At 43.7% G+C, this 16,714-nt stretch overlaps 1 protein-coding gene across 6 annotated transcripts in view; it reads right to left on the bottom strand.

Annotated features, from left to right (window-relative positions):
- GARRE1 (granule associated Rac and RHOG effector 1) overlaps positions 1-16,714 on the bottom strand; it is an 82,438-nt gene that overhangs the window by 26,649 nt on the left and 39,075 nt on the right. For all 6 annotated transcript variants that reach the window (XM_079906597.1, XM_079906600.1, XM_079906602.1 and 3 more), the window contains one exon: positions 577-786. In XM_079906597.1, coding sequence (XP_079762723.1) covers positions 577-786 — 210 coding nt within the window. The remainder of the gene's footprint in view (positions 1-576; positions 787-16,714) is intronic.

Raw genomic sequence — 16,714 nt, 5'->3', positions numbered from 1 at the left:
GGAAGAGTAGCCCCAGCTCGCCGCAACTAGAGAAAGCCCAGGCGCCGCAACTAGAGAAAGCCCACGCGCAGCAACGAAGACCCAACGCAGCCAAAAATAATAAATAAATAGAATAAATTTATTAAAAAATAAAAAAAATAAAATGCCAACAAGAAATGTGTCATCGCCTACTACATCCCCACCTAGCTACCTGGCTGACCACTTACCCTCCGTATACCCTCCAGCCTCTTCTCCCTGGTCCCTCTTCCTAGAAGCTTTGCTGCACTTCTTGTCGGAGGCCAGGCCCTTCCCCTGGGCTCCTGCACACCTTCATCACGGCCCCTCAAACCTGTTTTTGAAAGACTTTTCTCCTAGGAGGCTGTGAGTGGAGGCTACTACCTCAGTGCCTGCACATGCCTGGCATGAAGTGGGCATTTACAAAGATATTCACTGTTAAATGAATGAACAAGCTAATGACAGCAGGTGAAAACTCACACTTCTACATAAAATGGCTCTTTTAAGAACCAACAGGTAAAGGCCCTCTGGAGCCTCTGCTATCTGAACAAAGGGCACCAATCTCCCCAAAGTCAGGGTTACCTCAGCAGCCCCCCGCCAGGACCGCACAGCATCCTCCAGTTCTGGGGTGTGGCCCATGCCAGATAAGCTGCCGCCACTGCTGCTGTTCTTTTTTTCTGGCACAACAACCTCGGCAAAGCAAGAGTGAGCCACTGGCTGGACCTTCTGTAACGCCTGGGTCAAAAATTGGAAATGGACCTGCACCACTGTCAAGAAGCATCGCCCCAACACCTGTGAAAACAAGAGAGCCAAGGATTTTAAGGCTGTGGGTTGCTACTGCATGACCGCAATCAATTCTCAACTTAAGTAGAGGTAACAATTAACTGGAAATCTGAAATCATATGAAGTTAAAAAGTCACCATGCTTTAGAAGGATCAGCCTTTGTTCTCACGTTTGGACCTGGGTGGCCTGAAACCTAGAAATCAAGATGTTTGAACCAAATAGCAAGCCCCAAGGTTCGAATGGGCCTTCCCCTTCCCATCTAGCCTCCCTCCACTCCTGTTCTCCACTCCCCTCATCTGGACTGTGGCTCACACCAACCCTGGTTGTCTTTGAGCTCCTGCTGAACCAGAGCAACCCACAATTCCAATTCTGTCCACACAGTATTCAGAGGGCAGAGTAAAAGCCAGGTGATTAAAAATCCAAAAGGTCAGTTTGACTGTAAGAAGACATTCCATTGGAAATGGAATCCAAAGATACAGGTTATTTTGGTAACAGTGTTATTAACATAGTTATTACATAGTTATTAACATAGCTGTATGTCATATTTCCAGTCTTACAAAACAAAGCTCACAGATCTGTCTTCTAGGAGTCAACAAAACATACTGATAAGTCCATTTGTCAGAACAGTAGAAACCCACTCACCTGATATGTATTAGTAGTTGGTTGGTTGATGCAGTAGTCCATTAAAGTAGAAAATTCATTTAAAAAACTACCATATACATGCTATGTTAATATATACTATTAATATATAATTATAATATATGTACTAAAAATATACTACATACCATAAACATTTTAAGATACAAATGTGCCTTTATCTGCCAACCTCTGGCATTGGCTAAAGCTGTTCTCTGACATTACTTGTCGTTCCCCGTTTGCTTTCTTGTGTTAACTCCAGCTACAAGGTGTTCTCTATGATTTCCTACTTTTTTCTTTAAAAGACAGCAAGAATTTGCTGCTTGCAAAGCAACTTGAGCAGACACTTTCCAGATTATTGACATGTCCCCCTAATCTTTTACAGTTGTTTTAGCCATACCAAATTCAACAACAACAAAACCTTTTTGTAACTCCTTTATCATGTTCCATAACATTCAAAACATTTTTTTTTTTTTTGCGGTACGCGGGCCTCTCACTGTTGTGGCCTCTGCCGTTGCGGAGCATAGGCTCCGGATGCGCAGGCTCAGCGGCCATGGCTCACGGGCCCAGCCGCTCCGCGGCCTGTGGGATCTTCCCGGACCAGGGCATGAACCCGTGTCCCTTGTATCGGCAGGTGGACTCTCAACCACTGCGCCACCAGGGAAGCCCCTCAAAACATTTTTAATGGAAGGTATTTCATATTTCATTGGCCTATACAGTGGATTACTTACTAACAAAAAATTACTTATTTTATTGAGTTTGTAATCCAACTGGAGCATAGCTGAGAGGGCCCACTAGCTGCCAGCTCTCAGGGTGCTGCCTTGGGGAGGTGGTGAAGGTTTCCACTGCCTTTTACAAGGAACTAAAATCCAACCCCACTGCCCACACTTTGGCCCAGTCCTGTCCCTTGGAGAAGCCAAAAATAAGACTCAACCTTGGACCTATCACCTCCCAGCACGTATTTCAGATGCTGCCCTTTTCCACCCTCACTGGGCAGAGCTCTTCTTCCTGGAGAAAGAGAGTCAGGCAAGCTCCCAGTGGTGACACTTACTCCCTCTTGAATTATTTTCCCCTGTGGAAATCACCAGGACAAAACTAAAGCAAACACACAAAACTCACACCAAAGCACCCTCCTTCTATAGGGAACCATCAGAAATACAGGCTGAATTCCCACTCAAACAAACCTCCTGGGTCTCCACTCACATCTCCCTCAAAGCTCCTCCCCATCAAAGATGGGGCAGAGTGAGCCACACAGAATAAGCAGACCTAGCAACCTAGGGACTTGTGCCACAAACAGAAAAAAGAGTATTTAATTAGCACTGTACATAGTATCAGCCAGCCTGAACGAAACACGCAGCATGTATTTCACCTATGCTAAAGATTTCACACTGATTATCTCATTTAATCCTAGAACAACCATATGAGGTCATTTCCATTTCACAAACAATAAGACTAAGGCACAGAAAGGTTATGAAACTTTGTCAAGGGGACACAACTGGATGTGGCAGAGGGGTCACTTGACTCAAGTGTCTATGCCCTTAGCCATTGTGCTCCCCTGCCTTCAACAGGCTCTACACACCTGGAGACAGCTGTGGGCTGGCAGCACTGAGACCAGACACAGGACAGCAGCTCAACCTTAACTGGCTTAGGCCAGAATGATATGGTGTCCTGACGCTCCACACAGAGCAAACCCAGGAGGAAGTGCAAAGCTGGGTCCTCAGGCACACAAACTCTCCCTCCTCCCTCCTTCCTTAGCCTCTTGGCAGGCTGTGGCTGAGGGAGGAGGAGGGAGAAGTGGAGATGCCATGTGCCATTTGCTCTAGGCTCATATTCTTTCAGCTTCTGACAGATACAACTGAGTCATTCATTCTTTCAACAGATGTGTAATTTGTGAATGCCTGATATGTACAAAGCACAAAAAAGCCAGAAGATACTACAAGAAAGACAGCGAACAAGTCACTGTCCTTGTGAGGGTTACCTTCTAATGGTGGGGAACAGTTAAGTAGATATGCAAAGTCAGGGGCTACTGGAGAATGAACATTAAGGAGTGAGGTGGGAAGGAAAAGGCTCTCTGAGGAAAAGACCAAGGGAACAGATGGAGTAACCCCTCTCCCTTCGAAAGGAAAATTCTGAGAAAGGCCTCTGAAGGCCTGATGCAGTGTCCTGGGCCCAGAACAGGACATTCTCTGATAATGCTGGTCGATGTTAGGCTGGGGGTTGGGGAGGGTCCTCTTGTTGTTGGGGTAGAATGCTGGAAGGAGGATGCTTCTGTTGCAGGAGTAAATGGGGGGAGAGATGGTGGACAGTTTTAAAAGGCAGACATTCAGAATATTGTCTCCACCACTTATTACATGCTTGACCTTGGATGAGTCATTTAATCTACATTTCTTCCGTGTATAGAAGAAATGATGCGAACAAGAGCTCAGCATTTCCCTCCCCCACCCATGAGGTATGTAGCACACATTTGGGTTGTGACAAAATATTTGTGTTTTAAACAATTCATTAAAAGCCAATCAAATCAGTGGTTACACCCTGGACCTTGGAAAAGCTTTTTATTTATTTATTTTTTGGCTGCGCCATGCGCGGCATACATGATCTTAGTTCCCCAACTAGGGATCGAACCCGTGCCCCTGCAGTGGATGCATGGAGTCTTAACCACTGGGCTAACAGGGAAGTCCCTGGAAAAGCTATTTAAAAAATATCTATTCTGGGACTTCCCTGGTGGCGCAGTGGTTGAGAGTCCGCCTGCCGATGCAGGGGATACGGGTTCGGGCCCTGGTCCGGGAGGATCCCGCATGCCGCGGAGCGGCTGGGCCCGTGCGCCACAGCTACTGAGCCTGTGCTCTACATCCGGTGCTCTACGGCGGGAGAGGCCACTGCAGTGGGGGGCCCGCGCACCGCAAAAAAGAGTGGCCCCCGCTCTGGCAACTGGAGGGAGCCCGCGTGCAGCAACGATGGCCCAACGCAGCCAAAAATAAATAAATAAATTTATAAAAAAAAAAATCTATTCTACAAGTTTACCTAAACTAACAGGCGTATAAACACCACCTTTTCCAGATAGAGGACAGAGCTCAATCTCCAGCCTGCCTCTGCTCCCCTTTTCTCTACAATATCTCCTGTCTTAGCCCAGCTTCCCTCCTGTAACAGACTCCATCCTCTCCATCACAGGGATGCGCCAGTCCTTGGGGGTCTTCCTGAGAAACCTGGAAAGAAATAGAGACTCTAAAGTTTTGAATTTGGAAGCATGTGACCCAAGGGCTGAGGACGGCTACTTTCTCTTTCACAGGGAGAACGTTTCCTGGACTGCAGGATCCAGTGAAGCTGCAGAACAGATGTGGCAAGCTAGTGGACAAATGAGTGGAGTGGTCAAAGAGAGAGACATTTTAAATGTCAATGAGTTTAAACTGTCAGTGGAGCTATAGAGTTCCATGTCCACCAACCTGGAACTTCCAGCTATTATTTACTGAGTGCTTAACCCATACCAAGCACTTGATGTGCAGTGAAGTGACTCAGGGGGGTGATAGCAATTGATCCATTTTATAGATGACAACACTGAGGCTTAGACAAAGAAAGAAACTTGCTCCAGTGTCAAGCAGGTAATAAGTGGTGCAGTACAGATCTGATGCCAAGTCTGTGTGACTCCAAAAACTGTGTTCTAACCATCAGGCTATGCTATCTTCATATGACAAGATCCAGGATGTAGTCACGACAGTGACTAAGGATACCAAGAAGGGGAGAGGAACCCTGTGCAGGAACCCTGATGTCTCCCATACAGTGTCAGGCCCTAGTGTCAGCTCAGTTCCCTGGGCTGGAAACGGAGACTGAGAGGCATGGCTCAGTCTTCTCTAACTGTGGGAAAGGTACTGCGACAAGAATAAAAAGTGGGGTAGCCTGTGGCACTTCAGTGTGGTATGAGTCTCAAAGCTCATGATCTGCACAGCAGACTGCTAAGACTGGCTGCAAACAGCAATGATAAACTGGGAGAGGACACACAGGGCTTGGGAAAAGAAGCAGCTTCTCTTATCTCTAGAGGAATTCCAAACCCCAAAACATCTGTTCAGGCCTTCAGCACATCAGTCCCACTCAATAATTATGAAGAAAGCAATCAGATTTAATCTTACCCTTGATGTTTGCATTAGTAAAAAAAAATATCCATTCATCCCAAGGCATCCCAAGTTGATGGAATCTGGGGCAATAAGAGGCTGTTATCAGACTTGCATTAAGAGAAACATTTTGGTGTGACTTAAATTCCTCATAAAGGCCCAATTCCTGGATATAGACAATAAGCGACCTTGCCACTTCTGCCTCCAAATATCCATGGAGCATTCTGGATTACTATAAACAGCCATTGAGGATCTACTGAAATGAAACCTTGTTTTCTGGGAATCCCTGATGGCAGAGGAAAAGGGTACACGTTCACTTTCTCATTCCCCTATAAACGTACCACATGTGCTGCTAAGGGGGTTATGTTCATGAATATAACCAGGAAACCTTTTCTTTTTGGTGATTTTTATATTTTATTAATTAAAACCAACTTTAGTTTAAGGTCATCCTATTTTGAACCCTAAAAGACCACTCTTTCTACACCAGCATAGTCAACTCTACCTTCCTAGAATATTTTCACAATTTTAGTTACTCCTCTTCTAGGGCCAGGGCCTGACTCAGCCCCTACTATATCTGCACGTGCTGAAATCACGAAGTGCCCAACTCCACCCCACCTGCCACACACCTTGTGATTTTCACATCAATATACACAATGTCTAAGTTCATTTTTTGCTCAATCTCACTGAACAATTCGTCTTTCTCACATCCCTACAGAGTGAAGAACAAGTAAAAGTGTCACATATACCAAATACTGTCAAACATTTCCAGGGGTTCTAGCATTTACCTCTGATCAGTTTAAAAGTCGAGAATGAATGAAATGAAGTTGATCCGGATTGGCTGCTTTTATTAGAAATTCCAAACTCATTCAGTCATTTCTCTCTCTTCAAAACTTACTTGTACCTTAAACATTACCGTTGGTTCCACGTGTTTCCAATCTTTTATTCTTATGATAATTCCAGAGTTATTACATAATGACCTAACTAACAGACCAGAATGTGATACAAAGACCTAAATGTGCCTCCAGAGAAATACAGAATGCAGTAGACCATGCCTGGACTATGGAAAGTACCTTATGGAGATTAAATTATGGCATAAAAATGTAAAAAACAAGCTTACTGAAACTAACATGTATAGTCTGACCTAAAAACTGATTAACAGTGAGCGCTTAAATATTAAAAAAAAAAAGAAAAAGCAAGTAACAAAACAATAATCTCTTTGCAGTCAGTATTAACCTAGAGCACAAAGAAGCTGCCATGCTATGTACAGAAGAAAGAACTAGTGAGGAGAGAAAGCTAACACACCCCCAAGGGCAGATGAGCCATCACCAAATGTTAATCATTCAGACAAGATTACATTCTGCCCCTGGACATGCTGCTTTACTGCTGGTAAAAATATCAACAGACACAGTTTCTGAACTCCTACTTCATGGGCCAAACACTGTGGTGCACAAAACCTTTTACACCAGTAAGACATATTCATTGCAAATAAATTACGGGGAAAAGATCAGCTAAATAAAGAAATAAACAGTATCAAATATTACTAAATAGATATAACCACTGATTACATGTTTCTGATACAGCCTACATTTGCACCTGTAGATTTTTTTTGGTAAAACTAGATCATGTTGTATGTTATTTTATAGCCTGCTTTCCAAAATAAAATATATCAAAAATTTATTACATGCAACACACATAGGAAGTTATTTATTTTTTTATTTATTTATCACCGCACTGCTCAGCTTGCAAGATCTTAGTTCCCCGTACAGGGATCTAAACCTGTGCCCCTTCAGTGGAAGCACAGAGTCCTAACAACTGGACTGCCAGGGAATTCCCAGGAAGTTGTATATTTCAGCTACATTGCTATCAATGGTAGTAACTAACAGGATAATTATAAACTATCATCCAGGACATGAAAAAGTGAAAGGCCAGTGAGGGGAACTAAGTCTATGGTAGACAAAGGAGGAATGGTTGTTATTGTTCAATAGGTACAGAGTTTCAGTTTGGGAAGATAAAAAAGTTCTGCAGATGGCTAGTGGTTGATGGTTGCAAAAAATATGAATGTACTTAATGCCACTGAACTGTACACTTAAAAATAGTTAAGGTGGCAAAATTTATGTTATGTATAATTTACCACACACACAAAGAAGTACAAGTGCTTCTAGTCACCCCCTCTGCTACCATTCTATTCCAAGCTGTAATCATCTCTTGCTTGGATTACTATAACAGCCTCTTAACTGACCTTCCTGCTTCCTTTCAATTAGGATTAGTTTTATCTACACATAACAACAACAACGACAACAACAACAACAAATGCAGTGGTTTAAATAAAAGCAACATTTACTTCTTTCTAAGGTAAAAATAAATCTAGGGTTAGGCAGTCCAGAGCTGGGATGGAGGCTCCTGGGTATCACAAGGAGCCCAGTTCCCATCTTTCTGCTCTTCATCCTCACACAAGGCTTACATACTGGAACTACCTCATAGTTCTAAATGGTTAAATGACCTTCAGCCATTCTGCCTGCATTCTAGATAGTAAAAAATGGGGGGGGGGGGCGGGGAAGAAGGTAGCGCCCTTTTTCCCTCTAAGGAAACTTCCCAGCAGTCTCATCCAAAACCTCTAGTTACATCTTCATGAACCAAAACTTAATTCAAGTGACCACTCCTAGCTGTAAGGGAAGCTGGGAAGTATAGTCCCTTTTCCATGCATAATATTCCTGAAAAAACAAAAACGAACAAACAAAAATCCCTCCAGAGTTTTTGTTGTTGTTGTTTTCTGGCTGCGCCATGGCAGCTTGTGCGATCTTAGTTCCCCAACCAGGGACTGAACCCAGGGCCCCGGCAGTGAAAGCACCGAGTCCTAACCACTGGACAGCCAGGGAATTCCCCAGAGTTTTGTTATTAAGGAAGAAGGTGACACTAGATGTTGGGAGGCAACTAGCAGTCTCCTCTCTCCCCTAGAGGCTACTTTCCACACAAGAAGTCTTATAAAACAAAACTCAGATTATTTCACTCCCCTGCTCAAAGTCTTCCAATGGCTTTCCATTACAATCAGAAGAAAATCCAAACTCCTCATCTGTCCTACAATACCTTACATGATCTGGCCCCTGACTAGTCTCTGAACTTATTATTTCCTATCCCACCTCTCTCTACTCTTGCCACACCGACCTTCTCGCTATTCCTCAAAAACTGTGAGCACAGCTCCGGTCTCAAGTTTTTGCACCAGCCAGTTCCCACTACCTCAGGGTTTCTCAACATCATGACTACTGACATTGGGGGCCAGAGAATTCTCTGTTGTGGAGGGCTGTCCTTCGCAGCGTAGGATGTTGTTAGCAGCATCCCTGCTCTCTACTCACTAGATTCCAGCAGCACTGGTTGGGAGATGCAGCCACGACAACCCCTCAGATCATACTGTTTTGAATAAAATGTCAAATCCTTACTGGTAAACAAACAGACAAAAAAATTAAAGTTAAAAAACAGTAGAGAAATCTCTTCCTCCTAGGGTGACTTTTGAGCTGCAAAAGAGCTGCAACAGAGCTCACATGTGGCAGTCGACAGGAGCTTTTGAGTATCCAGGCATCTGTTTTGCTGCAGGACTAAAACATAACCTGAAGGGCTACAAGGAAGAGATATATCAAGACTCTACCTTCTCCAAATCAATTTGAATTAAAAATCAGAAATCTAAGAGCTTTGTGCTCCTGCAAACTTCTGCCTTTCATGATCTGGGGTCTGAGTCTGGTCACCTAATGTTCTATACTTCATGCAGAAACACCATCTGGCCATGGGTGTTTATGTGCGGGGTAGGGGAGATGGGACATTGGTCAGAGGCAGAAAGAGAAACTGAGATCCTAAAAGATGACAAAAATTGTCCCCTAAATACATAGTGAGTCACTGAATTTCTGATTCCCTAACATGCAAGTCCAGTATCTTTTACTCCATCGTACCTCCTCCTTCAAACCACCGCGGGTCCTCTGGTGTAACACTCGAGTTCTTCTAAATGAGTAAGATTCCTCTCACTCTAGCCCTAGCATAAAAAAAAAAAATGCCATTTTTCTGACAATCAAAGATACTTCCAGACATTGCCAAGTGCCCTCTGAGGGAGAGCCCACCCTGACCCCATTTGCAAATGAACCACTACCCTACCTGGAGCATCCTTCCCCCTGGAATTGTACAACTATCGCTCTGACAGGCATTGCTCAAATGTCCCATCCTCAGAGAGGCCTTTCTTCTACGTCTCTTTCTTCATCATTCTTTATTTCTCTTCATAGCACCTCTCACTACCTGACATTATGTTTGTATGTGCCATTTATTTTTTCTCTGTTTCCCTACCTAGGAGTTGAGTTGGATGTGGACAGGGTCTTTGTTTTGCTCTCTGTTGCATTCTCATTGCCTGGCACACAGTAGACAATCCTTCTACACATATTTGTTGAAAGAAGAAAAGAAAGCAGTTGCTACTCTCCACAGAAAAGCACCAAACTAGGCCAAGAGCAGCATGGTGACTGCAGAGCTGAGGGCAGGACATCATGATGTCAGCATCTATGCGCAAATGACAACTCATTCTCCCCCCCCAAACACTTTCTGCTTTCTTTCCCTGGACAGCTCTTCTGCAGCCTGCCCACAGACACCAGCTGCAACCTTGAGCTTACTTTGAGGGTGATATCACCAACAGGCATGGGGGATATCATGACTCTTCTGGAGAGAGAAAGTCCATAAACCACGCAAGGCTTTCCTGCAAGTGACACACTCATCCATTGAATGACGAATCAGGTATAACATTTGTTACGCCTTGGAACTGTATGCTTATGCTTTCAAACCAAGAACCAATATAATAATTAACGGGTATGCTGTTGAGGGAATAAAGGGTATATATGATGGAGTAAAAAGATGTATTTTCCAGATATGTTTGCATATGCATGTCTGCTGCTATCTGCACAGATACATAAAACAATTAATAGTGGTTCTGTCTGGAACTGGGATGGAGTTGGAAGAGAGAAGCATTACCTTTGGAGAAGGGACTTATGCCACTCAGAAGTGTTTGAATTTTTTACCTAAGCATTCATCATACATAAGAAAAACTAATTTGTTAAAATTAATAATCAATAGTAATACATCCAAAGTAGTCCCATTAAAATGAGGACCAAAACAAAGATGCTCATTCTTTTTTTTTTTTTTTTTTTTTGCGGTACGTGGGCCTCTCACTGTTGTGGCCTCTCCCGTTGCGGAGCACAGGCTCCGGACGCACAGGCTCAGCAGCCATGGCTCACGGGCCCAGCCGCCCCGCAGCATGTGGGATCTTCCCGGACCGGGGCACGAACCTGTGTCCCCTGAATCGGCAGGCGGACTCCCAACCACTGCGCCACCAGGGAAGCCCAAGATGCTCATTCTTAACACTGACTGTTTTATACATTAAAATCTATGATCAGGGAGTTCCCTGGTGGCCTAGTGGTTAGGATTCCGGACTTTCACTGCCATGGCCCAGGTTCAATCCCTGGTTGGGGAAGGTCCTGCAAGGTGCAGCCAAAAAAATTTTTAAAAATTAAAATTAAAAATAAAACCTATGGTCAACACACTAAGATATACAACTACTAGAAGGGAGGAGATACATGTAGATGACATGACCACATATACAAAAATAAACCAATTGAAACATTAGAATTATTGAATCCAGTCGCATGGCAGGAGACAAGACAAAAATATAAAAATCAGTGGTGCTTCTGTTATAGAAAAAACTTTTAAATATAATTTCATTCATGAGAGCAATAAAGATTACGTAAGAATGTTAAGAATATACATAGCCACTAGAAAGGAAATTATGGAACTTTACTAAGAGACATAACAAAAGGCCTCATAGAAGACATAATAAACTGCTAAGATCCTGAAAACAAAACAATTTAGCAGGTGTATCCAGGATCACAAATATGTTCCCCATCACATCCTTTGACACGCACCAGCTGGCATCTGCAGTGTGGCCTCCCCAACATCTAGTCCCGTGGCTTTGGAAGCAGCCCTCAGGGAACCACTCCCCCTGCACTCTCAGTCTGGTGGTACCCTAGCCCCAGGAGTGGGCACACAAGTCAGGCCTGACCAGTCAGTGCGTTAGTTTAACCTTTCTGGCCACAAGGTCCAAGGACAGGCAAGTGACCCAAGCCAAGCCAACCAGACTCAGTTCTAGAACTTTTGTCAGAACCTGGGGGAAAGCAGAGGTGCTCTTTCTGCTGAGTTGTTGGCAACTCTGGCATGGACACAGTCTGAGTCTGTTCAGCACTGTGTGAGCCCCTGGATCCAGCCATGCCCAAAGAGCTAACTTTCTTCGGTTTCATGGAGTCAATACATTGTTTTGTTGAGAGGCAGTACAGCCAAGAATTGGTACTCCATTATAGAGTCAGACTGCCTGGGTCTAAAGTCTGGATCTGCCATGAGGCTTTTGATAAGCTGTTTAACCTCTCCACACCTGTTTCTTCGTCAATAAAATGGGAATATGAATAGTACCTAACTTACAAGGTTATTAACAGAATTCACTGAGTTAATGTGTACAGTCTCAGAAGAGCGCATAGCATAAGTACTATGTAACTACCAGCTTCTTTTTGCTTTTATTGTTGTCTAAGCTGTTTTGAGTTTGGTTTCTGTCACTTGTAGCCATAGTATTTTTTTTAAAAAAACATAACAAATCATATCAGTCAAAATCCCCCCTTAGGACTTCCCTGGTAGCGCAGTGGTTAAGAATCCGCCTGCCAATGCAGGGGACACGGGTTCGAGCCATGGTCTGGGAAGACCCCACACGCCGTGGAGCCACTAAGCCTATCTGCCACAACTACTAAGTCTGTGCTCTAGAGCCCGCGTGCCACAACTACTGAGCCCACACGCCGCAACTACTGAAGCCTGCGCGTCTAGAGCCCGTGCTCCACAACAACAGAAGCCACTGCAATGACAAGCCCGCGCACCACAACCAAGAGTAGCCCCCGCTCGCCGTAAGTAGAGGAAGCCCACGTGCAGCAACAAAGACCCAACGCAGACAAAAATAAATTTAAAAAAAATCCCCCTGAAAAAAATCCTATCTCACTCCATATAAAATTTAAACTCTTACCAGGGCCTACCAGGTTCTCTCACAGGTTAGGTAGGCGGTTCTGGTGTGGGGGCTAGGCCCCCTCACAGTGAGCTGGGTGGGGGGGACACTGAGCCCACAGGCAAGGCTTTAGGCTATTTTCCATCTGCGTCACAGCACTGCTTACACCTATGGTCACAATCTACTTATCAGTCTTGCCCACCAGGCCTAGAGCACTTTTTCTTTTTTTTTAAATTAATTTTTATTGGAGTATAGTTGATTTACAATGTTGTGTTAGTTTCTGCTGTACAGCAAAGTGAATCAGTTATACATATACACATATCTGCTCTTTTTTAGATTCTATTCCCATATAGGTCATTACAGAGTACTGAGTAGATAGAGTTCCCTGAACCATACAGAAGGTTCTTTTTTTTTTTTTTTTTAATTTGTTTTATTATTTTTTGGCTGTGTTGGGTCTTTGTTGCTGCGCACGGGCTTTCTCTAGTTGCAGCAAGTGGGTGCTACTCTTTGTTGTGGTGCGCAGGCTTCTAATTGCAGTGGCTTCTCTTGTTGCAGAGCAAGGGCTCTAGGCACGTGGGCTTCAGTAGCTGTGGCATGTGGGCTCAGTAGTCGTGGCTCGTGGGCTCTAGAGCACAGGCTCAGTAGTTGGGGCGCACGGGCTTAGCTGCTCTGCGGCATGTGGGATCTTCCCAGACCAGAGCTCGAACCTGTGTCCCCTGCATTGACAGGTGGATTCTTAACCACTGTGCCACCAGGGAAGCCCTCTTTTTCTTTCTAATTAATTATTTTTTATACAGCAGGTTCTTATTATCTATTTTATACATATTAGTGTATACATGTCAATCCCAATCTCCCAGTTCATCCCCCCACCATCCCCCCACCCCCACCCCCTGCTTTCCCCCTCTGGTGTCCATACGTTTGTTTTCTACATCTGTCTCTATTTCTGCCTTGCAAACCGGTTCATCTGTACCATTTTTCTAGATTCCATATACATGCGTTAATATACGATATCTGTTTTTCTCTTTCTGACTTACTTCACTCTGTATGACAGACTCTAGGTCCATCCACGTCTCTGCAAATGCTTTTGATAGTCCTTACTCATCTTTGCCAGCTTGCAGCCAGCTCATCTGTATTTACCTTGGAGGGTGGGTGGTAGCAGCTAGGTGAAGAAGAAAGCAGGCCAGGTGACTGGGGCCTCCTCCAGGAGCTAGTGGGGCCTCAGAAGGGATTGGGAGTGAGCAAGGACTCACAGCGGTTCCTTTACTTTCCCGTGTCTGGACACCTCGGCATTAGCTAGGTCAGAAAGGCAAGTCTCTTGGAGGGAATGGACACTGCAAACAAATCCCTTGGCACAAAGACTGCACTGGCCTGGAACAGTGGAGAGGTAAAGGACACAACCCCTGTATATGTTGGGCCCAGAAAGATTTCAGGCAAATGTCATCTTTACAGACACTCAGATTCCTGATCTGTAAAGATGAGGAGGCTGTCAAAACAGGCTATTATCCAATTCTGTGAAATCTCAGAAGCTGACTAGTAATCATAAAAATTTAGAATAGGAAGTAATTCAGGAAAGGTAGTCCTATGTTAAATTACATTCCACGAACTGTTTTATTTCTGTTTCATTCTAATTTGCCCATCAAACATCATTTTTCCTTACATTCACTCAAGACTTTTTAGTAACTATGAAATGTTAAATCACATTCTCCTAAAAGAAAGCAACGTTGCCATTTTAGTCACCAAAATTACAAGCACAGCATTCTTTCCCTGACTCCTACCTGCTGCTGGGGTCCTGCCTTCAGAGGTTTCTTTTCTCTATTCTCATTTTCTTCCTTGATTCACTTTTATTTTCGTTTTTCTGAAAAGCACCTGCCTTTCTTCTCATCACTATACCTTACTCAATGACACTCTCTGTGATATTGTGATTTATAACAAATATATATTTTGGTCTTTTTCCAAGGTTCCTGGCACACAGCTCCTAAAAACCCTTGGAATTTTCTAAGTGATAAGAGAGAGAAAGTATCTTTTATTCATAACAAGCCTCTTTCAACCATACCTGAGTTTATGTCAATGAGGTGACTTTTGGAAAGCCCCTAAGGATGCGGGCTGGTTGCCAGGGGAACCAAGTTTGAAACTTTCAGACCAACCCCTCTGGAGAGGGGAAGAGGCTGGAGACAGAATCAACCACCAGTGGCCAAAGATTTAATCAACCACACCTGTTAATTGAAGGCTTGGAAAAAACCCAAAGGACGGGGTTCAGAGAGCTTCTGGGTTAAAGAACAGGTGGAGGTGCTGGGAGGGTGGCACGCCTGGAGAGGGCATGGAAGCCCACACCACTTCCCACACACCTTGCTTTATGCATATCTTTCATCTGGCTGTTGCTGAGTTACATCCTTTTATAATCTAGTAAGTAGAATGTTTTTCTGAGTTCTGTGAGCTGCTCTAATAAAGTAATCAAACCTGTGGGGTGGTCATGGGGACCTCTGATTTGCAGCAAGTTGGTAAGAAACATAGGTAACACCCTGGACTTGTAACTGCTGTCTAAGGGGGCAGGGTTGGGGGGCAGTCTAGTGGGACTGAGCCCTTAACTGTGGAATCTGATGCTAACTCCAGGTAAAAAACGTCAGAACTGATCCAGAATTGCTTGGTATGGGAAAAACCCCCACCAACAAACTTATGACCACAGCGCCAGAGGTGCAGTATTTTGTGAGTAGACAGAAAACAGGGGAGTTTTCCTAAATACTTCCCTTTCTGTTAGAAGACCACTTCACATGCACAAATCACTTATGTAATGGAATCATTTATTGTGTGTTCCTAATACATTACTTTTATCATGTGGTCGAAAGTTTCTCTCTCCCTTTTTTTAAACTTGTAAAATGTCCAAATATACACAAAAACAGAATATAACAAACCCCCGTGAACCCATCAAAAAACTTCAGTAACTATCAACGTTTTGCCATGTTTTTTCATCCTTTTCCCCTACTCCACCTTTTTCTGCTGGAATGTTTTGAAGCAAATCCCAGTTGACCAGGACCCAGTACATGTTCAAAGTTCCCAATTTATCATTTTTTTAATTAATTTTTATTGGAGTACAGTTGCTTTACAATGTTATGTTAGTTTCTACTATACAGCAAAGTGAATCAGCTATACAACTCTTGGGAACCCTGTACCAACACTGAGGGCTCGAGGTGAAACTGGAGCCCCAGAGCTGCCACGGGGTAAGAAAGCAAGGGGAGAAGTGTCATCACTTCATCTTGCTGCCCTCCCTTTACCTTCCCTTCAGAGGATGACCTCTTTACCTGTCTGACCTCACCTCTAGTGTCTTTGTTTTGCTGTTTCAGCCACAATAGGCCCTCACTGCTCTTCAAACACTCAAGTTTGCTCCTGCCTCAGGAACTTTAAACTAGCTGTCCCCTCTGCCTGGAATCCTCTTTTCCTGGTTATTACTGGGGCCTACTCCTTCATCTCCTTCAGTTCTTTACTCACATATCATGTTCTCAGTGATGCCTTTTCTAACTATCTTATCTAATTAGATCACAGCCCTCATCTATCTACGTGAAGGGAGGAATTTCTATCTTGCTCACTGCTGTATCCTCTGTGCCTGGAACAGTCCCTGGCACAAAGTGTGCAATAAATATCTGTGGAATGAACACATGAACCACAAGTCAATTTGATTCTTTTATTTACATTTGCACTGAAAAGTAATTTTATTTAAGACACGTGATAGATGTTTATAAAAAGAAGTTGACATCTTTGACTTTCTAATAAATAGAAAACCTAATTATGGGGTTGTCTATACTTCTTTAATATGAACTACATGTTTTACTTGCAAATGATCCTTAGTTAGGATACCAGATTTCTAGGACAAATAAAATTGAAGTAGATAAAATCAAAGAGAACTCACAGCCACTCAATTCATGTAGCCCGGCACTTTACAGGAACATTAGAAGTAACACACCAATGAAGATGCCCCTAGACTTGAAAAGAAAGATAGAAACAGCAGGTTCCGTATGGTCTACCTCTAAAAAACGTTGTGGGGTGTAAAAGCTTTGTATAATGAACAAATTCAATATGGGAAACCATATTTTTCCTGAGTTCACACTTTGGCTGGACTGGCAGTTCGAGACTTACATAAAGGAATCCC

The sequence above is a fragment of the Stenella coeruleoalba genome (assembly GCF_951394435.1).
Source record: "Stenella coeruleoalba genome assembly, chromosome: 20".
Classification (NCBI taxonomy): Eukaryota; Metazoa; Chordata; class Mammalia; order Artiodactyla; family Delphinidae; genus Stenella; species Stenella coeruleoalba.
This window is presented reverse-complemented; position numbering and strand designations above follow the sequence as displayed.